Source organism: Astatotilapia calliptera, chromosome 22, assembly GCF_900246225.1.
Source record: "Astatotilapia calliptera chromosome 22, fAstCal1.2, whole genome shotgun sequence".
Lineage (NCBI taxonomy): Eukaryota > Metazoa > Chordata > Actinopteri > Cichliformes > Cichlidae > Astatotilapia > Astatotilapia calliptera.
The window spans coordinates 12,811,152-12,833,326 of NC_039322.1; the positions used below are offsets into that span (position 1 = coordinate 12,811,152).

A 22,175-nucleotide genomic window follows, 5' to 3' on the forward strand; every position below is an offset into this window, starting at 1 on the left:
CAGGATCTGATGGAGTTCAAGTATTAAGGTTTGCATACTATGGTGCAAAAGTCAGTTAATTGGTAGGTTTCCAGTTATGAGCTCCAAAAATCTTGTTGCTTCTTCCTGTAGCAATTGCGAATTTCAAGATAAGCCATCGAGTGCCTCATACAGATTTGTTTCCTCACATAAACTGACACCAAAATAGATTTATTGAATTCAACTCTGCTCGAGCTGAAAATGTCACAAAACTCCATGTTGTAAAGATTTCCCCCCACCAACCTCATTCAGGTTCATGCTGCATTTGAGATCAGTAAACCAGCCACTTTGCCACTATCAAAACACAAGTCCACATTAAGATTTAAAAGATTACATTTATTTCAGAAAGGGCAAAACATTTCATAAATACTGAGCAGCTCATTGGTATAGACCCAGACATTAAGCCAGAACTAATATACATGCTTGAGAAAACTGGATCAAGACTAGAATCTATCCAACTCAAATGCAGGCTTTCCCTCATCTGCATATGGCAAAATGTCATTAAATGCCAGTCTACAGTGTCATTTTAACCAAGCAGCAACATGAGACTTTGAAACCTTGATTTGTGGCTTCAAAGTCCAACTCAATTTAGGATCCAACTATTCTGCTAGAGCTCAACCCAGAAAGCACTTATAATAACTCAAATGGTTGATCAAGTTTCACTCCCCACATCTTACAGCAATTGTTCTAAAAAGCTGGAAAAATCCAAGCATGTTCACAAGATGGACAGGTTAAGTCAAAAAGGACAGTTTAAGCTGAATTGAAGGTTTCTGGCAAACGTCGTGTTGCTCTTAACACATGCAGAAGTCTTTTCCCCAAATAGGTGGGTCATAGTTTTTTCCTTCAACACAATCCATTCCATAATCACTGTTCATAAATGCAGCAGTCCTTCTCCAGGTCCAGCATAATCAGCCGACATGGCAATCAGAGCATGGTGATGAGTTGATATGCGACATGGTAGACTGATGTCCCTGAAGGACCCAGAGAATCTCCTTTATGATTTTGGGTTGGGCAGAGGGCGTCGGAACAGCAAGATGTGTGGCTCTGGAGGAGGAACACCAAGAAAGTTTCATTATCTTGTGCAAAGTAGCAATTTAAGTCTTGGGGGGGGGGGGGGCAAGCACATCTCTTGTAACTCTTAATTAAAAATGGGGCGTGCCAGCCGTTTTTTGTTTGTTTTTTTTTTTTTAATTTGGGCCACAAAATCCAGTAGCAATGACATCTAGTCTGCATCACCTCAACTGCAGAAACCTAAGTTTTAAATTACTTTATTTAAATGTTAAATTATTCTCTTCTGTAAAATTAAATTCCTTGTTTTAGACTACTGATTGGTCACCTACGCCACCTGGTCATTCTCAGAGCTTTAGTTAAAGGTAACGTCACAGAGTGAGAAAAACAATAGTGGTCAAAGTGATCAGCTGCAGTTTTAGTCTAATTGTGAGTTGGCCTTTGCTGCAAAATGATCACCATGAACTATTACAACTTGTCTCAAGTTTCAGTTCAATATGATCAACAAGCTACACCACCATACACCCACCAGCAAGCACAAATTACCAAACCAATATTTAAAATCATGACGCTGTGAGTTATTACCTGGTTGGTGAATCATGTAATGCACCCATCCTTGACTCTGTTGGACACCAAGGTTTCTCCACTCGGTCTCCGACATAAGATGGGTTTTGGGAACACGCTTGGCAAGCTCTTTGGGTAGCATTACATGCCTGCGGGGGAAAAAAAGGTAGTATTACATTCTCAACGCAGTTGCGTTGGGCATTAAAAAATACTCATGATGTGTCGTGTAATGAGCTGAAGCCATCTTCTTCAAAGAGTCATCTTAATAAACCTTAATGTAACTGCATGTCGTAAAAGCATGCCTTACGTACCTGTACTCGTATTTGTCGTCGTCATATTTGTCAGAGTAGTAGATCTGTTTGTGAGACATGGTGGTACCCTGTGGGAAATGTGTTTTAAACATTAACGGTCACAATTAGAGAAAAAGGAAAGAAGCTAAAAGAAGGCTACATGAGTGTAGCTATGCTATATCCGTTCAAGCTAGGTCGACGAGACTTTAAAACATGTGTGCGTATTTATCGTCTTAAAATCAAAGTATGTGTTATTGTCAATGCCCAATACGAATAGTTAAGTTTAAGAACTTACCTTTTGTTTTGTTTTTTCTAATTAACTTTCCCAGAGATTTTAAAAAAGCCAACTATTCCAGTTATTTCGCATCCGACAGCGACGATTTGTTTGCTCTCTCTTTGTTTCCCTCTCGAATGTCTGCGAGCCCGCTTTTCACCGTTCAAATAGACCTCGCCTCGTCCTATTGGTCAATACGACCGAAAAACTCGTCTGCTATTGGTTACTTCTATCTGTCGCAGGACATTAACGTAACTTCTTTGATTTCCTAATTCGTCATCAGGGTGGAAAAATCTGGGGAAAAAACAAAAAACAAAAAAACAAACATTCCATTTCAGTCCAAAGTTCGACCACAATTCTGTCCTGACATGCTTTGGTGTGATTACATAACCAGTCCCAGACTGAGCTTATAATCGTTTTTAGCGGTGATATCGTGAGAAAGTTTTAAGCCTATTATAGTTTTTGACACTGTTTTATTCAATTGAGAGAAAGGTGACGTCAACAAGGTTTCTTCTTATTTTAGCTCTAAATTTTTAACATTTCAAACGGTTTTACTTCAGTTCGTTTCCATGCATTTTCTCATTGTATCTTAGTTTTTATTTTATAAGAGTTTATATTATACAAGTTTCCGTATTTTTTTTTATTAGTAGTAGTAGTAGTAGTAGCAGTAGTAGTAGTTTATTTTTTATATAATTAAACAGATAACACTGTGAGCATGTGGAAGAGAGCCTGGAGAGGTGGAGGTCTGCAGGTAGTAAAGATGGATGACTTTTACATACTTTGGGATCAACCGTCCAAAACAATAGACTTTGCACAATAGAGCTGAAGAACGTGTAGGTGGAGAAGATTGATATGTGAAGAAAGAATAGCATCGAGAATGAAGGTTAGAGAGGGAAGGATGAGATGGTTTGGAGATATTCAGAGGAGGGATAGTGGATATATTGGGCAAAGTTACTGAATATGGAGCTGCCAGAAAGAGGAAGACCTCAGAGATTATTCATGTAGTTTTAGTTAACCAGCCTATAATTTATAGTCTAATGTTATCATTTCCGCACCTATGGACATTTTCAACACCCTACATGTGTATCTAGAATCTCTTAATTTTTTACTTCTAAATAAATTCTAAACTGACCTTTGCCCTGAAATCTCACCCAGTCTCACCAAGTTTTTCTAGCTCACTTTAGCTTGGCCTGCAGTACTTCTGTGAGGATTCTTGGGCTTAAGTCCCTCCTACTTAGGGGCTTAAAACTTTCCTTTTTAATCAAGCTCACATCAGGGACAGATCATGTGACCCTGAGCCACCCCTTATTTATGCTGGCTGCCCATTATACTAAGCAATCCTCTGCTTTTCTCTCTTTCACTCTCCAGTTATTAATATATGCCACCATCACGTTATTGTCTTTGTACCCTCTCTTTCCCGTAGTTTGTCCATTGTCCTCTCTGTGTTTTTCTCCTGAGCTGAATGTTCTCTTATCCCCCAAGCCTGCAGAGTATTTATTGTTATATTGTTTGCAGTGGCTTTGTGCTCTTCTTTTCTCACTCCACTGTCAGATGGCCACCCTCCCTGAGCTTTGTTCTGTGCAAGATTTCTTCCTGTTAGTAATGAAGGTTTCTCTCCCAATGCACTGTCCTCATTTGCTTGCACAAATGAATGTTTTTTTGTCTTTAATATTGTAAGGCGAGGTTGTTATATTACAATGTAAGAGTCCTGGGATTACTTTTGTTGCTAATGTGCATTACAGTATGCACAATATAAATAAAATCTAAGAGATCCATCTTTATGCAAAAGTGTTTCCCTATTTCCTGACTTTTCCCTCTTATTTGTCACACTTACATGTTTAAATTGTAATATTAGACAAAGATAACATGAGCAAATAAAAAATGCAGCATTTAAATGATGACTTCAGATATTAAGGGGAAAAAACTATCCAAACCTAGCCCTATGTGAAAGAAAGAATTGCTCCCTAAACCTAATAACGGGTTATTAATGCAATTCCTTTATCACACAGGGCCAGGTAGGTTTGGATAACTTTTCGCCTTAATATTTGAAATCACCCCTTAAAAACAGCATTTTGTATTTACTAGTGTTATTTTTCTCTGATATATATATATTTTTGATGATCTGAAACAAGTAGGTGTGACAAAAAAAAGAAGGAAGGAGGGCAAATACCTTTTTACACCACTGTATGTGTACATTTACCTCTGGGGATAGACCACCAGAGTAAACATACTACACACACACACACATACATATATATATATATATATATATATATATATATATATATATATATATATATATATATATATATATATATATATATGTATTTCTCCCCAACAATCAGTTATGTAGTTATGTGATTGTTGTTGTTTGATTTAGGAGTACAGAGGTGTAAGAAGGAAAGTGCTTATCCAGAGAAAACACTTAAATTACTAATTTTAGAGGAGAAGGGGTCAGATGATGAAATGAATGCCCACATTGGAGCAATAGTGGGAAAGGGGTTGTCCACTCTGGCAAGTCCCGTACAAATATAGTTCAGCAGACGTGTCAGTGAGCGACTGGTGGCTCCTGTATATGTGTGTGTATCTTGTGGGATCACACATGAACTTGTATTATTATAAACCAAGGAGAAAGAGCCGGGACCATCACCTGCCACTTTCACCTGCGTGCGTCAATCAAGCTGGGATGCACGTCGCTTTCCTGACGCGACACTTTTATCCGATTGGTCCAGCCATGATTCGGGGGCGGGTGCTCCCGCGGCTTTGGTGAAATCCCATTGGATGTGAGACACGTTGGTCGACGTGACGCTACTTGGAATTCCCGAAGTTCCCAAGTTCAGAGGAGAGGAGCTGTGCTCGTGCTAAACAAAACAAAAGCAAAGCCCTTTGAAGTGGAAAACGCCGAGCGACTCAAGTGTGAGCACGCGGGGTAAATAAACGTCTTGTTCGCGTTTGCGGTGATGGAGCCGAGCTCGTGTCGGGGGCAGCCTGCTTAACAGCTGGGCCTGAGTGAGAACGCGGAAGAGTGGGAGTGGGAAATTCAGCCAACCATCCTTTGTTTACCATCATGAGTGAACCTTGAATTTGGTTGCTACAACAACCACAGCCGCCCAGCATTTACCTCTTATAAGAGCAAATCAGAACCTTAGCGCGCGCTAGCGTTGCCGATAAGTGAGTATTGACCTTTATTTGCATGCTTGGATCAATGAAGTACCCGTACAGTTTGGGGGGGGGGGGCTTGACCATTTTTGGGCATTTAACTGCTGCACAGATTGACTGGATGAATGGATTTGAATGAATGGCTGGCTGGAAATAGCAGTAGCGATGAATGCAGTCAGGAGATTCTTGTTTTCTGCACTGACTGAAGCCTTTGTTTCACTGCGCAGCGGTGTATTATGGATGCCTCCGTTACATAACTTGAATCAGCGACAATCTGCTCTTTATCCCGTTTCCGTTTGCAAGGTTTTAACTGTGCCACAACTGCGCGATTCTGGCCTCTTTTACCGTAGTTTTTAAAAAAAATTGCATGCGGATGCTGCATAAAATCACACACGGCTCATCGAGTTTTATGCATATTTTTTAATGTTCTCAACTGCGCCTTATGCACCTGAACACGTTGTAGTCGGGTTATTGCATGTTGATAATGAGGCTCACATGTGTGCATTAGGCGTGCTCGCTGAAGACACGTTGTTTTTGTCGTCATATGCAGGATTTTTAAAGCTCAATCTGTCCCGTGTGCTGTGCCAAGTTAAGCCTGACGGGGGCGATGTCTGACAGCAGCAACAGCACAGGCAGCACAGGCTCCTCCACCAACAGCTGGACCCTCCTCTCCCCGGAGGTAAGACGAGATGAGCATAGCTAAGGAAAGTCTGGGTATCATTTGGAGCACCATGATTATTATCCTGCTCCATGAATACTGGTTCATTTATAATTTGTCTTGTCCTAACCTGCAGCCCAGAGCTGCTTAAAGTGGGAAACATCCTGGTGAATGTTTGCAGAGCGCCAAATTGTGCCTCATCAGGCAGATAATGTGCACAGTTCAGATGAAAATAGGATTTATTTCACTTTGGCCTTTTTTCTATGCTTTATTTATACTATTCTAGCAGTTCTCATACTTTATCCAGTAATGTACCCCTCTGGAATAGCTTTCTATGCCACTTGGCTATCTGACCAGCACAAGGTATTTATAGCAAGCAAATATCCCAGTATACACTGTGCCAACTAAGATAATATTGTAGTCACACTGAACTGAGTCTTTCTGGTATGTTGCACCTCAGATTTAGTGACACACATGTGCTTGCACTTCGCTGTGAACCGTTGTCATTCTCAGTGGCAGAGAGGCAACTGCAGTCAGTCGGTGTGATATCCAGCATCAGGGTTTTTGAGTCATGAAAGAAAAGCTGCAGTGGTTTCAATCACAAATTTCTGTTAATCATTAAATATCAAAAACGGGCTTCCCACTCACAGTGACCACACTGAGGTTTAACAGCAGGTAAGAGGTGGCAAAACAGAAGTACTGAATGTAAAATGTATTTTTTTTTATTGAAGTCATTACTGTTTAATTGTTTCTAGAACTATATATAACTGGCTTTTAATTCAGCTTTTATATCAACAACTTGTATCCCATACAGTACTCAACTTCACAGTTGTTTTTTTGTGTGTGTATTAGCTCAGTATGCAAGCATGACTTGGCCTGTAGTAAGGCTGCTGTGGTTTTAGGAAAACCTTGTGTTACGCTGAGAGGTGTTACTAATATTTTACCCAGCCTCGTTTGTTAGGATAGAAAAACCAATGACAGCTGCATGGATATTATTTTGTCAGTTTGGGTTGGAGAATGTGTAAAAGCTCATCAGACAGTAGTTTGACTGTGATTTGTAGCTTTTGTTATCAAATATTTCAAGATCATTACAGGAAAATCTGACTCCATAATTAATTGGTAAGCAGTGCCAGTTGTAATCATTGGTGAGTGTGAATGCTACTCTAAATGTCAAGGTTATGGCTACAGGTGTAAATTTTTACCAGCTGGTTCTCATTAGGTCTTCTCACTCAACAGGAAGCTGCCATTGAGAATGTCGGGCCCGTGGATGATGGCACAGAGAGCCTGGGGGATGTCCCCAGTCTCTCAGAGGAGGTGGCAGGTACTGACAAGTCAACATATCTGCCTGGTGTCTAAAGCTTTGACCTTTTCTTGGGTTCTACATCTTTGTTTTTGCATTGTGTCGGTGTTATTTCAGGAGCTGCTGTGGAGTTCAAACCCGTTGGTATCCCCATAGAAACTGTACTATCTGAAGAAGGCCACCAGGTTAGTAACTACGCAGGAGTTCATTAAGAAGACAAAAATTCAATCACATCATATTTAGACTTACCAACTGTGCCAAATGTATTGCTGCTTGACAGATCATAGCTGAGAGCCAGAATATCATCTTCTTTTCTGAGTTTCATAGCTGCTCAGAAGGTGCAGCTCCACCTACTTTACCACAGTGTGTAACCTCAGGGTATTTTTGCACATCAGGATAGATTTAAGGGGGGGGGGACACATCTGCAAAAATATTTTAAGTAGGAGCGCTTCCTGGATTCAAGTTGTTTGTGTGAGGAGGTCTTTGGAAGTGATCTATGATTTAAAACCCCAAGCTCTCTATAAATAAATATCATGCCTTTCTTCTCATAACATGGTCACATTTCACCTAACAGGTTTCAAGCTTAAACCTTAGGAATTTTTCAAATCTTTTTATCTGTATCTTATCTTCCGATCCACCGTTTAAGAGAAATAGAGCTTCGTCTCATAAAGCTTTATGCAAGATCTCTGAATTATATTTAAAAAAAAGCTTAAGCTATGCCTCCCTATTTCCAAATAGAGCTTTTCATTATGTTAGCCTCTAATTTCAACTCTTACTTTGCAATTTTGTCTGCGTTCCCATTGCCCTCCACGCTAACATGAGCATAAGTCCAGCAGGACTTTACACTCATGCCTACTCCATGTATTCTGACTATTTTTGTAAGTATTTCCTTCAAATATTTACCTCTGATTGTTTCTTTTGACTTTAAACTACCAAGGACTGCTGGTACACAGTCTCAATAACTCTTCTGATATAGCAGGTCTACAACTGTAGCACCTGTTTCTGCTGTAAGTACAGTTAGTCTGTCTGTAGTCTTTTTCATATGACTGCACCTAATTCATACACATACACTGCCACCCGAAATCCAGTAGTAACTACTGGCGTTACCGGTAATATCCTTTCACTACAAATCTGATTAGCACAACAAATTGAAGGAACAGATGGTTATAATAATTCCTGTTTACACCGTAAAAATAAAAATAAACATCCAGTGTTATTCATATTTCTACCAGTGAATTTTCTCTTTCACTTCAGTCTATAGTGGGCACCAAAATATCCATGGGCAAATATAAGTCCACACACAGAATTTGGCCCATACTCTATATAAACAACAGCTTAACTCCTCAACCTTTCTGTTGCTTTGAATGCTCTCAACAATCACACAGCATCTACCCAATATGCAGCTGACAGCTTTGATAGACTTACATGTAAATGAACGTTCATCAACTTGCACCAGCAGCACATTAGTAGGAGTTTAATGTATTAAGAAGGCCCGAAGACATCTAGAAGTGATTACTTTGTACAGTATGACATTAAAACTTAAGCTGCATTATCTAACCTTCTCTTCCTGGTAAAGAACACATAGCATGACTTCATCACTCATATTTTAAAACCACAGTCAAATGACCACCTTTCTATCTTAAATGTTTACCCCCTTAAAAGCCTGTAAGGAGTAACCCTTGAAGCTCTTTTCTGAACTTTACAGATGCCTGAAAAATGAATAAATAAAAATTTAACATTTTGATTTTAAAACCTGTAAATAGAATACGAGTAATGATTCATCTCTCTTCATCAACATAAAACTATTGCTCACTATTTCTACCAACATTTCTACAATTTAATGTATCATTCTGTTAAACATAATAGGACTAATAGCACAACCTTGGGGAGTACAGTTTGTAATCTCAAAATTCTCACAGAAAAATGACCTTTAATAATGACTTTGCATCCCTGCCTGCATCAAGACACTGAAAGGAGAAAACATAACAGTAGACATTGTGTTGTCTTTAAGTAAACTTAAAAAAAAGTTACAACTGCTTCAGTCTTACTGTCATGCTCATTCAATATCAATTAAAGGGTTATTAAAATTGTCAAAGTAATCCTGGGCAGCATCATTTAATGAAAGAGAAATACTGTAAACGATACTGTTTGCAGGGAAATAACCTCAATAACATGTAAAAGTCGCTGCACTTTATCAAAAAATAAAATAGAAAATAACAGCCAGCAAGTTATATTAGTGATCATTGTTATGCAATAAGAAGTTTAATAAATTGTACACAGAGAATTACTTTCTCGATTCTTGCACGTGAGTGTTACTCGTTAACACTTTGAGCAACAAATGAAGTCCTCGTAGTCAGGGTGTTTTTTCATTCATTCATGACATTTCTAAACAAACATCTCATTAGTAGACGTGTTTAAAATATCTTGTGCAGGAACAGTCAACACTGAAGTATTTAACAGTTTAACCACCACTCTGTTATTTGAAGGTTAATTAAAATGTCAGTTACACTTTTGTCCTTGTCATCAGGTGTGTCAAGAGACCTCTCCAGAGTCCAGTGAGGGTCCTGTCCCTTCTAGTCCATCCCGTATGAGCCCTCTCCCACCCAGCCTTCTTGACCCACCAGATCCGTATTTGGAGAGTCAGCCTCCAGTTATCCATGACATTGTAACCAGTTCTCCCAGTGACAATGAGCACCTAGGTGCCATGCCATTTGTCACCAACATTGACATGGGGGCTCCACTGGATATTCCAACTGTTGAAGTCCCCCCATTCGAGTCCGAGGAGTCCTGCTCTGCACCTCTGATTATTGAGATCCCCATCTCTGCAGAGCATGAGCTCCAGAAGCCTGTTGATGTTGGACTGATTCCTGCGAGTCCTCCTGGGGAGAGTCAAGTCTTCAGTGCTGAACCCGAGGTTAACATCCCCACCGAGACCCTTACAGCCACGGATCCCCTGTCTCATGTTGAAGCTGATATCAGCTTTGTTCCAGACAGCACAGAGTCACAAAGCCCAGTCCCCGAGAGCCTGGTGACAGAACATCCTACTGATGAAAGTCCTGCACCAGAGACTGTTGGTTCAGCTGAGGCAGATGAGGAGGCGGCTGTTAAAAATGAGCCTGCAAAGCCATCGGAGCCAGTGAGACAAGATGAGAGAGACGATGAAGAAGGTATTTGATTATCCTACATAAGCGTTTCAGTAAATGTAAAGGCACTCGCACAGTATTCCCAAATCCAGCCAGGCACACACGGCTGTGTATTCTACTTTTCTTTGATTTTTTTTTTTTTTTTTTCTCAGTAGAAATAGATTCTTTCAAAATAATCTTCACATGAGATTATTAGTGATGGCAAAAACAGTGTTATTGGAAATCCACAGTAAAGCCATGGTATGCAAATAGCTTCAAGCACGCAACCTCATTTTAAGAGTTAAATCAAAGAGTGTGGAAGATCCTGCTATGATGTATTCTTTGAGTCCTGCAAAATTTATTTTCTAAAACTTAAATTTAAAATCTTCTTTTAGATGAGAGTTGAGATATCTTTTTTTCAACAAGCAGGACAAAAGATTAATAAAATTAGAGATGTAACAGAAAAAAGAAAACTAGCGCAATAAGAAAATGTAATTAAACAACACAAGTTTCTCATTTCTGGGGAACCGGTCTTCTTATCCACTGTGGGAAATGTACACCAGAGGCTGAAGTCAGGGCAAAAATTTGTTGTTGGAGTCTTGTGAACGTCTGTCTCCTCTTTCTGTGTGCAGTGAGAAATATACATTACTGTGCAAAAGTCTTCATTTCTTTATATTCTACTAGAAAAATAAGAAATAAGTGCAGTGATTTTCAAAATATGCACTAACATTAAATGAAAATACAACATGCTAACGAGGCTAAAGGTCAGTATATGGTATGACCACCATCTTCACCATAGCCTCTCTTTGGCAAGCGTTCTTCTTTAAGTGGTCTTCAGGAATAGTATCTCCGCAAGGACATTCAAAGCTCTTCTTTGGATGTAGGCTGCCTTTTGTTCTGTTCTCCCACACTGCTTCATTAATGGTGAGGTCCGGGCTCTGGGGAGGCCAATCCATGGCTGATAGTGTTTCACTGTGTTTTTCTATCCAGGTATGCGTTTACTTCACTGGTAGCGTGTTTGAGATAATTGTCATGATTAAAATTAAGTTGTTTCAAATTAGACATTTTCCAGATGAATACTGCAGGTGAATTAAAATCTTTACTGTGTTCAGAATTTCATCCGATTTTACAAGATTACCAACACTACTGGCCAAAATGAGGCCCCATCACAAAGCCTCCACCATGTTTTACAGCCATCTGTAAAATATGGTGGCTTTCTGTCTCTCTTCCACAGCATGTCTTTTATCCTGTCTTCCTTCTCTCACCCAACCGGTCGCGGCAGATGGCCCCGCCCCTCCCTGAGCCTGGTTCTGTCGAAGTTTCTTCCTGTTAAAAGGGAGCTTTTCCTTCCCACTGTCGCCAAAGTGCTTGCTCATAGGGGGTCATATGACTGTTGGGTTTTTCTCTGTATGTATTATTGTAGAGTCTCAAGGCAACTGTAGTTGTGAGTTGGCGCTGTATAAATAAAATTAAATTGACTTGAATAGACACTCACTGTTGCACCTCTCTCCTAACCTCCTCTGTACATATTGGTGACAATTTGAAATAGAAATGTGGATTCATCACTACAAAAGAACTGTTGCCAGTGATTTTTCAGTCCAGGTCTTGTGTAATTTGGCATAATTCTGGCTTTTCTCTTTTTTCTTCATTAAGAATGGTTTCTTGACAGCCATCCTTCCGCTAAGACTACTTCTGTTGAGACTTTAGTGAACAGTAGATGGATCAACTGAGGTCCTGTGTCAGGGCTTTATCTGTTTCTTCCTCTACTGTAGATACTTTTTTTTTCTTCATTTGTCCTCCCCTCATCCACTTTTAGTTTCTTTTAAGGATACACTGCACACTATGCTTATAAGTTTTCAGCTAATAGCTCTTTAGGAATTGTCTTGTTAGTGCAAAATTTTCTGTTTTATGTCTATTAAATCAGGACTTTTGCACAGTTCAGTATGTGAACCTCCCTTTCTTTGTTGTCAGTTAATCTTAAACCCAAACAACTGTAAAATGTCTTTTAATAATGGATGTCTTAAAGCTTGATTTTGACACAGTAACCCTTTTTTATTCTCAATCCCAAGATAAGATGACATTTTAAGTCAACGTTGTACCTGTGTGTAACAATATTACAGCTGATCTTATTTGTAAAGTGACATACAGCGAGCATCCTGCCTTTAAATATTTGCATCTGGGTCCCAGGCTCTGAGGCTCTTAGCAGGTTTTCCAAGCTGCCTCTGCAGCTTTTGAGGAAAGTAAGTGGTGCTTTATAATAGGAACAAGTTGATAAAAGCAGAAAAATGAGAGAATTTGTTAACATGTTTCTTATCTATGTCTCGCTAGCAGCTGGAAAGCGATTTATCAGTATGACAGGAGAGCCCACACCCCGCTGAGAAAATGATGAAACCCCCATGCATGAAATTACTGTTGTTGTAATTTAGTGAGAAAATGTCATCCATTCTGAGAACCAGCAGTCGCTTTTTTTGTCAGACACTTTTCACATGCTGTTTACACGCTGTTGTGTTTTGCAGCTCATTTGCTCACTTAGAGTCTGGTATTCTGCGTGAGGAAGTCGCCAGCACATAATTATTCACTTCTGACAAAAATGCCACAGATGTTGAGATGATTTGTTGAAGTAACTCCAGCCCACAGTTGAATACATGTGGTTTAGGTTTAGGCACATTATCATCATCTGTCACAAAAATACAACAGAAAACGTGACAGATCTTTGCTGTCTTGCCATTTCTTTCTCATGCTTAGAATTTCTTCTTATTTCCTTCTTACATTTTTCCTTTCTTAGAGCCTTCCATTAGGTATGACTCGGGTGACGCTGGCAGCTTTGATGATGGGCTGCGGCGGAGAAATGTGCCCACCTTTGAGGCACAGAGACCAAGAACATCAGACGAGGAGGATGAGGAAGAGGAAGTAGAATTCAAGCTGGCTGAGAAGGAGGAGGAAAAGCCATGGTTCTCCTTGAACAAATGCATTGTGGGTGCTCTGGTCTTGCTATTTCTAGGTTCCCTCTTTCTCTCAGGTCAGTTCCTCTCATAACTAAGGTAGCTAGCTTGGTTCTGCTTTTATTGTTTGATTTAGTGCAGTATTGTGGCTACAATTTGTATGCTGCACATTAACAGTAAGAGTGAATGCTTTAATACCATAAATTATAATATTTATAGAACTGTGCAAAAATCTTGAGCCACACTGTATCTTTAAACTTTGCTTTAAAGTGCTTTTGAGCAATAGTTCTCAGGTTTTCCTGACTATTTTCAGTCCTCTGGCCTATGAATCATTCAAGCATAAACGGACGAACCAGTGTTTTGTCTGCACACAACCGAAAAGAAAACAACGGTTTTTATGAGCAGCCTGATGCAAAAAGCAGATAATTCTTTTCCCATTTCTTTACATGAATCTTCAAAAAACAACTTTCAGACTTTTTGGAATTGTACAAGCTCTGTTTTTGTCTCATATGCCGTGTTTTGGTATATGTTTGTGTCCCATCAAAACATAAAGAAAAGAGGGGTTGGCTCAAGACTTTAGCACAGCACTGTATGTTAAAATGTCAGAAAATAAACTGTGATCTTCCTACGCAGCATCAGAGTTTGGCAGTGTTAGGCAGCATTAAGAGTTTAGAGTAAATATTGCCATAAATTTCCATCATTTCACAGTTTCTGTTTGACAATGACAGTATTTACAAGTTACATAAGCACCTTTATTTGCTGTTGTCAGCAATAGTTAGATGTCTGCTTTCAGATCTTGTTGACTAAGCTCTACTATGTCAACAGGCTTCCACAGTGACCTGGATAATGGTAGGTCCAGAGCTAAAGATAAGGCAGCAGTGTAAGCTTCTGCGCTCACTGGCTAATGCTCAATAGCTTGCCCAAGCACTTATCTGGGCTGACAGTTGATGCTGCAGCAGCAGAAAAAGGCAAATAACATGCATTCTGAATTTTAACGCTCCTTATAATATTTTTGAAGGACTCACTGAATGTTTTCTGGGGTTTAAATTAAATGGGAAGGTGTCTAATGCAGTCACACTGTGTTGAAGGCAAAATTTATTAATGAAATGGAAAAGAAAAACAGTTGGTGTGGCGTGCAGTGAGTGGCCTGAGCTCATAAAGTTCACTTGAGCATCTTGAAAGGCAGCATGGCAGTTGTGTGTCAGTGAAAGTGCCTGTGGAAGGACTCGTTCTAAAACGTTGTTTTCCTGTCTGACAGGTGACTTTGATGCCTCCGATCTGAGTGACGCAGAACAAAGCCAGGTCTGTTTCCACAGATTCCTACTTCACATGATCATGTGATATGAAAATTTTTAAAACAAACATAAAGAAATAGACATTTTAAAAAAATATGTGTTCTATTCATGTGCCAATGATTTTAAATCCAGGACGGGCTTAGCAGTGATCCACAGGATATGAAAGAGCTATTGGATAAACTGACACAGGAAAACCAACAAATCATTCAGCTAGAGGCACAACTTCAGGTCAGTATGGAGTCACACTGATGCTAATTATTTAGTTTTAATTGGTTTTATGATGTTTCAATGAATGTTTTTAATTGTTAAACAACTTGCGCAGCACCTTAATTTACCTACAGCTTTGTCCACGTTATAAACTGTCACTATTTGACCATATTTTTCAGTCTAAGAAAGAAGAACTTGACTCAGCACTGAAGGCGTTAGCAGCAAGTGGCGATAAAAAGGGTGAAGCAGATCTGGAAAAAGAAAATGCAAAGCTGAAGGAGGAGCTGTCATCTCTGCCAGAGCTGAAGAAAGAGCTCGAGACTCTCAGAGCCAGAGTGACTGAACTCAGCCAGCTCGCAGGTATAATGTGGCGACTACATCGCCCTTTAAGTTTATACTTATTGAACGTATCCTGCATGCATAGAGACACGCTGGTAACGACCAAGGTCATTTTAAGTTTGATATATTAAATCCTTCACAGCTGATCAGGAAATACTTCCAGCTGCATCTAGTTCGGCCCCACAGCCTGAAGACAAAGATGGTCAAAGTAACCAGAAAACACCTGGACCAGAGAGGGGGAGGGACGCAAAGCAGGGAGGAAGGCTGAAGGAAGAACTCCATCGGCAGAAGGTTCTTTTGGAGGAGAGCAAGAAAAGGCTGGACGCAATGAAAAAAGATGGAGGCAAGAGAAAACAGGTCAGGGATCACTTGGAGGAGATCCAAAGGAAACTCTCCAAAGAAGTTGAGATGTGGGGGAAGAAGAAGCCCCAGGAGTCCAAATGGAAAGGGAACAAAGGCAAACACAATGAGCGGGACCACTACAAGAAAGAGGAGAGGGGAGGAGAGAAAGGGTGGAAGCACAACAACGAGGGAGAATGGAGGGATAAAGAAGAGAAGAAGCAGAGAAAGGTGGAAAAAGAGTGGAAAGATAAGGAGGGCGAATGGAGGCACAAAGACGAGAGGGGGGGACGAGGAAAAAAAGAGTGGAAAGACAAGAAGGAGGAAGACTGGAGGCATAAAGATGAGAGGGAGCAAAGAGGAGAAAAACAGTGGAAAGACAGCAAAGAGGAAGGGTGGAGAGACAAAGAGGAGAAGAATGAGAAAGACTGGAAGCCTCAAAAGCAAAACTCTCATAAAGAGGCTTGGAGGAAACACCAGGACGAGTGGGAGAGCAAGAAGGGTGAGAGGAGAATGGACAGAGAGGAGAGGAGGAAGGAGAAACCGTGGCACAGCCGGTCTGCTAAAAACCACCAGCACCAACATCACCATCAGCAGCCCCGCCATCCTCATCAGCACCACAACAACGATTTCTGGAGAGACCAGGAGCAAAAGCTCCAACGCAATGTCCGTCCCCAGCTGGGCTGTACTTCCGTGGAGGACTGTGCCAGCAAGGAGGGGCTCTATCCAGTGGAGCTGTCAGAGTTTGAGGAACTTCTGGAGGGCTACCTGAGCAAGCTTGAAAGGTCATCATCAGAGAGCAAGGATAGGTTCAGGAGGCTGACCGCAGACTACTTTGAGGACGGCGTGTTCATCCACGACAGGATTCGTTTCAGCGACTTTGCTGAGGACGTGGCAGACATTTTGGAAGACATGGTGGATGTTTTAGAGGGCGACGGGAAGAAGGACGACGACTCCCTGGAGGAGGAGATGGAGGAGTTTGAGCGAGAAGCCCTGTGGAAGTTTGCTGCCACGGCTTAAAAAAACGGCTGCAGAGAGGAAACCAGTGGTGGTTTTATAGGACATTTCTTGCCTTCGGAGCTGTAATAGTAGTAGCTTCTGGCACAGAGTGGTTGTGCCTCTCATAAACATGTCTCTCTGAGTCTGTAATTATAAGCTAGACTTGTATTTGTCATCTTGGACTTAGTCGTTGTTACCTACCTCTGTCGAGTCATGCCTCCTAAAGCAAAGTCCTTCAGTAATGTGTCGTGTGAATTTCCTCTGCTGTTTAGTGATTTACACACGTGTAGTGCATGTTACAGTTCATTATAATGTCAGTTTAAATTGATCACACAGATCACAGAAGATGGTATTTGCAAATAACCATCAGCACAACTTATATACCATTATATAAGTTGTGAATAGAAAAAAAAGGGGGGGGGGGTATTTATGTCATTTTATCTTGTATGGGAGCCTGACTAATCTCTACTCCAAGCAGGTTAAAAAAATACTAGAATGTTTTTGCAGATAGCATTTATCCCTGCTCGGGTGTGACTGTCCAATCCCAGAGGATGAGATCGCGGTCCTTTCAGTGATAACAATCAGATCAGGTCGGACCAGTTTTCTGTCAGCAGCGCTTTATTTGGCCAAACACACACAGAGGACTGCCTGAGAGGGCCTGATTTCTAGATTTGAAGAACTTTTCCATCCTCTTGGCCGACGGCAGACGTGTGGAACAACCAGGAACCAGTTTGTGCTGCTCAAGAAAAAAAAAAAGCAATAGCCATAGTTAAGTTGAACATTGCTAAATCACTTTAGCACTTTTCTCAAACATATGAGAACCGTCTTTTTTTTAATTTTCTGTTTCCAATTAGATTTATTTTAAATAGGCATTTTTTTTGGGGGGGGGGGGTTAGGACAGGTTTTTTTTTGTTTGTTTGTTTGTTTGTTTGGTAGTGTATCCATGGAGACTGCTAACACCGCTACTCTTACTCAGTATCCCACAATCTGACCCATATGGAAAAGATATATATAAATCTTATAAAGTTTGTATCTGTCTTGTGTGAAACTTGTATGAAAAGCATACAAGAGTGAAAACAGATATAAGATCCCTTGAAAAATTATATAATGAAACTTGTATGTTTTGGATACTTACTAAAACAATATATGAAAGTAATGAGAAAGTGGCCACTTTCATGAGTAAATCATGTAAGTTTTTACTATTTCTTTTCCATATGGGGAGAACAATTAGAGAGGTTAGTGAGCTGAAATAGTTTCATTTACTTAATCTGTTAGTTTGCCAAAATGAAATTGGCAACAAAACAAATATATATATATATATATATATATATATATATATATATATATATATATATATATATATACACACACACACATATTTTTTCCTTTTTTCTCACGCATAGATTTGAAGTGGCATGCGTGACAGTGACCTAGACATAGCTTTGTTGTTTTTAGGTGATATAAATAAGCACGAAAAAAAAAAACATGTTATTTTTAATTTTATTTTAGTGTAGGTAGGTGAACCAGCACAAAGCAAAGTCCAAAATATATTTCAGAATTACTTTAAAATTGTGAAAAAATAGTTGTTTTATTTGTGTTTTGATTGTAGTGAAATTTGACTTTTCCCTCTATTTGTGGATGTGAAGTTGAACAGATTGTGATTGTTTTCTCTCAGCAGTGATTTCATGTTTATTTATTGTCTCACTACAGTGCATCTCTTTTTCTTATTTTTAATGAGAAGAACCACAGATTTTATCCCGGGCTGTATGCTTTGAATGTGAAAATGGTGACATTTTCATTAATTTAGCTTGCCAGCTCCTGCTTATGTGCCTTTTATTATATTACAAATCCTTTTGATTAGACGAAAGGTAGTTGATTTTATCAGCTTCTGCAAAGATTAGTAAGAAAAGCAAGTTTACGCGACTTGTAATTTTACTGCTGTTTGAATGAATGTCGTAGAGTTTACACATAAAAGATTGAGCTGATGTTAAGTTTTGGAGAAGTATGTTTTGTCTTTTTGAAGGAGTCCAGACCAAAGGATTCAGACGAACGCTAATCACAATGGATGAATCTTTTAATGAAGCAGAGTTTAATGAATATTTGAGGACTATTTTTGTGTTTGTGGGACAACAGTAAAGCTCTGTGCTTACCGATAATGTAGGACCTGACTCAAACATGCATGTAATTGATCACTGGACAATTTCTAGTTATTCCCCCAATCAACAGTTATGTCCTCATTTTCAAGATCAATATTAAGTTCAATAAATCTTTCACCCTTGATACGTAAACAATGTCTTTATTTAATCATTTCTATTGTTTCAAAATATTCACACGTTTTTCTTTTTATACGATACTCCTGTACATATTCCACAAGCAACTGTAAATGGCATTACTGCAAGGTGGAGGTGTTTAGGAGCATGTGGCCCTAGTGGTTTACACTTCTTCACCTAACAAGTCAAAGGTCCCCAGTTCAACCCTGAGAGGAGAAGCAAATCCCTTGGGTGTCAGGAAGGGCATCTGATATACCAAATGAAGTATGTGTCGTAAATAAGGGACATATTTACGGACATGAACTTTGCTTATTGGAAGTGTTTAGGTACAACAGTAACTCATCCACAAAGTGGCACTCTGCATAAAGTCACAACATCCTCTGGCGTTAGCATGAGCACAAAAACTGTGTGGCAGCAGTTTCACTGCATGGGTTTCCATGGGTGAACAGCTCCTGTTGGTGGCACAGTGCTTATGTCTATACGGTGTACAACTATTGCTGCCTATATCCCTAGTATTTGTCACAGTGATAAGTATCAGTATCAGTGTGACCTGTGAGCATTTTTGAAATTGTACCGAAAAACGTAACGCCAGATACGCAGCTTACTGGAAGTCTTTAGATGCCGTGTGTGCACGATATCTGACTCATTCTGAGTGTGAAGTGAAAGTGTTGGCACGACAGGCATCTATCATCACAGCTGTGATTGCAAACTGAAACATTTACACCCAGAAAAAATACTCAACAGCTACACGTTCACAGGCACGAACGCACTTTGCTCACGCTGATACGACAGTCGCAGACCTGACACGCACAGTGAAAGCTTACCATTCTTTAAATTCTACATACCAGTCATTATAGAAATGTTTCAGTACATTTGTGCTTCCTTCCGAGTTGGGTCCTCTTTACATGTCCATCGTGGAGACGTGATCTCATTTAAATGAAAAGGATGACTGGAAGGGTCATTAAAGCGCAGACCGATTTTCAGCTATAAAACATTGAGACAATCCTGAGGAAGTGAAAGACAAGTAAAATGCTGAGGGGGAAAAAGATAAAATGTCTAAAGTTTAAATGCTGTTTTAATCTTTTTTCAGAAGTTTAATCAGCTTAGTGCAGTTGGAAAGGCTCGCACATGACACTGTGTGTTTGTACCATATTATTTGAGTCATGTTTTGTATAAACTAATTACTGCTTAGGTATGCATGATTCGGTCACTTGATAAGAATGGCCTGATGCTACCACTAAATGCCTTGCTCTGCAAACTGAAATGGGTTTTGTGCTATCGTTAGTACAGTTTTGCCCTTTGTAGGGCAGAATGGCTGTTTTCTGTTCTCTCTGTGTGTGTGTGTGTGTGTGTGTGTGTGTGTGTGTGTGTGTGTGTGTGTGTGTGTGTGTGTGTGTGTGTGTGTGTGTGTGTGTGCTTTGTTTTGACATCTGTCTCCAGAGAAGTGGAATCAGGCAGATAAGGGCAGGCTGGGGGAGAAGTGGGAACGGTTTAATATTTTCCGCTGATGTTTGCATCAGTCGTGAAGATGAAGCGTATATATTTGGAGAGGTGATGGTCACAGTCAAGGGACAAGGTTCTCGGTACTTATTGCGACACACCGCACTGCAGACACAGAAAGTAAGACGGATGCTTTTTTCTTTCCTACTGCATTTCTTTTTTTAAGCTCTTGTGTGAGAAATACATTCACTCTACTTGTTTATTTCGCAGGTCATCATGGAAGCTGCTATCTCAACCCTTGTCACCCAGTTCAAGACATATGCTGGGAAAGACGGATCCTCCAGCACCCTGAGTAAGGATGAGTTCCAACACCTGGTGGCTTCTCAGCTGCCCAACTATGTCAAGGTGCGACTCTTAAGTTGTTCTTCCTCTTTTCCTTGTTATTTGTGTCCCTGAGCAGCCTACACACAGATATTAAAGAAACTGTAACTGTGGCATTGATCTGTTTGGCAAATGCACATTTTTTTCTACTCTGAGCATTCACCCAAACATACATGCACCTTTCTATACTTAAGCACCTTGTATGACATTCACACATGCACACACATTCACACTGCACGCATTGAGGTTAACATATTACCGAAGGATACTTCGACATGCAAGCTGGAGTAACCAGAGATTGAACCATCAACGCTCCGATTGGTAGACGACCCGCGCTACCTCCTGAACCACCACAACCACCCCAGCGTTTGGAGCCGTGTCGCTCTTTGTTGTTCCACTGGTAGGGCTGTATCTCCACTGTTATTTAAGTAGCAAATCAGTTTTTGGCACCAGACATTTTTAAAGATGCTGAGCACTGTGGACAAATATTAAGATTACGCCCTTGGCAGCCAATCAGAAAAATCCTCCCTCATCATGTTGTATCACGTGTACTCTATACAACACGATACACACTTTGCATGTAAAAATTCAACACTTGTGTGTGTAACATATATTACTATAATTTTGCTATCAAATTCTAATACTGTGCATTTTAATTCTACATGCAACGTGTGACTGTACATCATGTGACATAATTCTTTTTTTTTAACTTCACTTAATGTGTTTCTCTGATTCTGATTCTGATAATAACATTTTATACAAAATCACCATCTGCATCATAAGGTAATGTCTGATTTTGTATTTACAGTGGAATTGAAAAATTGTCAATACATTTATTTGATTATAACAAAATTATTAATTGATCAAACCGTGGTCAGCTGATTCTTGTAAGGAGTGTAATCTTGTAATTTGGGATTGCATCGGTGTGAAAGTGGAATGAAATTAATTATAAACTGTACAATATCAAGAAAAACACTTCTGCTGCATATATAATGTAGTAATTTAATGTGTTTTATAGCCCAATGGCCATAGTAACTTACAGGGCTTGAGCTCTTTTCATAGCTGTTTTCCCCATGATCAAGAAATGTTGTGAGTGTGCCTACAAATGCTTTTCGGGTGTTTTTGTTACTTCATTCAACCATTAGGTGGCAGGACAGTGTTTCAAAGTAGATGATACTGCATCTGAGATCATTATATTGTATTGATCCTGAACTGTTCTTTGTGATCACCCTCTGCAGAATGCCAGTGATCCCGCTGTCATCGACCAGCTCATGGGCTCACTGGATGAAAACAACGACGGGGAGCTGACTTTCTCCGAGTTCTGGCAGCTGATCGGAAAACTGGCGAGCAAGCAGGGAGGCTTCAGTCAGTAGAGCTCGTCGCTTTCTGTCAATCGAGACTGAAAGTGAGCTGATTGTGCAACGCCAATCGTCTCAGTTTATGCTTTTGAGTTCAAGACCGTTTGAATTCTTTTGTCACCCTGCTGGTGCCACTCTTCAGTTAACCATTTGTTGACTACAGAAAACTATGAATTAAAGGCTTGATTGTCTTAAACCACCAACAACAACCA

The 22,175-nt window shown here is 40.0% G+C and overlaps 3 protein-coding genes across 6 annotated transcripts; 2 read left to right on the forward strand and 1 right to left on the reverse strand.

Annotated features, from left to right (window-relative positions):
• Nucleotides 1-333: 333 nt before the first annotated feature.
• On the reverse strand, nt 334-2,311 carry LOC113015372 (cyclin-dependent kinases regulatory subunit 1). Its single transcript, XM_026157394.1, has 4 exons — nt 2,176-2,311; nt 1,902-1,969; nt 1,612-1,739; nt 334-1,062 (listed from the first exon to the last, which is right to left on the reverse strand). The coding sequence occupies exons 2-4, from the start codon at nt 1,958-1,960 to the stop codon at nt 1,013-1,015; spliced, it is 237 nt and encodes a 78-aa protein (XP_026013179.1). The 5' UTR covers nt 1,961-1,969; nt 2,176-2,311; the 3' UTR covers nt 334-1,012.
• Nucleotides 2,312-4,822: 2,511 nt separating this feature from the next.
• Nucleotides 4,823-17,388, forward strand: pbxip1a (pre-B-cell leukemia homeobox interacting protein 1a). Of its 4 annotated transcripts, none has more exons than XM_026157313.1 (11): nt 4,823-5,325; nt 5,864-5,992; nt 7,208-7,292; nt 7,389-7,456; nt 9,799-10,438; nt 13,179-13,412; nt 14,161-14,184; nt 14,594-14,637; nt 14,763-14,858; nt 15,017-15,197; nt 15,319-17,388. In XM_026157313.1, exons 2-11 carry the CDS (start codon nt 5,921-5,923, stop codon nt 16,533-16,535), a joined length of 2,661 nt encoding a protein of 886 aa, XP_026013098.1. In that variant the 5' UTR covers nt 4,823-5,325; nt 5,864-5,920; the 3' UTR covers nt 16,536-17,388. The 4 variants fall into 4 exon arrangements, with proteins under 4 accessions (XP_026013098.1, XP_026013099.1, XP_026013100.1 ...); XM_026157314.1 differs by having other exon boundaries at nt 4,823-5,083; XM_026157315.1 differs by having other exon boundaries at nt 4,823-5,070.
• Nucleotides 17,389-20,250: 2,862 nt separating this feature from the next.
• Nucleotides 20,251-22,175, forward strand: s100a11 (S100 calcium binding protein A11). Its single transcript, XM_026157388.1, has 3 exons — nt 20,251-20,404; nt 20,495-20,629; nt 21,844-22,175. Exons 1-3 carry the CDS (start codon nt 20,339-20,341, stop codon nt 21,976-21,978), a joined length of 336 nt encoding a protein of 111 aa, XP_026013173.1. The 5' UTR covers nt 20,251-20,338; the 3' UTR covers nt 21,979-22,175.

Coding starts and splice junctions, on each gene's coding strand:
- s100a11 (XM_026157388.1), top strand. CDS start 20,339: ATGGTCACAGTCAAGGGACAAGGTTCTCGGTACTTATTGCGACACACC. Junction 20,405..20,494: donor CCGCACTGCAGACACAGAAA/GTAAGACGGATG, acceptor TTTATTTCGCAG/GTCATCATGGAAGCTGCTAT. Junction 20,630..21,843: donor AGCTGCCCAACTATGTCAAG/GTGCGACTCTTA, acceptor CACCCTCTGCAG/AATGCCAGTGATCCCGCTGT.
- LOC113015372 (XM_026157394.1), bottom strand. CDS start 1,960: ATGTCTCACAAACAGATCTACTACTCTGACAAATATGACGACGACAAA. Junction 1,740..1,901: donor GACGACAAATACGAGTACAG/GTACGTAAGGCA, acceptor TTTCCCCCGCAG/GCATGTAATGCTACCCAAAG. Junction 1,063..1,611: donor TTACATGATTCACCAACCAG/GTAATAACTCAC, acceptor TTCCTCCTCCAG/AGCCACACATCTTGCTGTTC.
- pbxip1a (XM_026157313.1), top strand. CDS start 5,921: ATGTCTGACAGCAGCAACAGCACAGGCAGCACAGGCTCCTCCACCAAC. Junction 5,993..7,207: donor GGACCCTCCTCTCCCCGGAG/GTAAGACGAGAT, acceptor CTCACTCAACAG/GAAGCTGCCATTGAGAATGT. Junction 7,457..9,798: donor TATCTGAAGAAGGCCACCAG/GTTAGTAACTAC, acceptor CCTTGTCATCAG/GTGTGTCAAGAGACCTCTCC.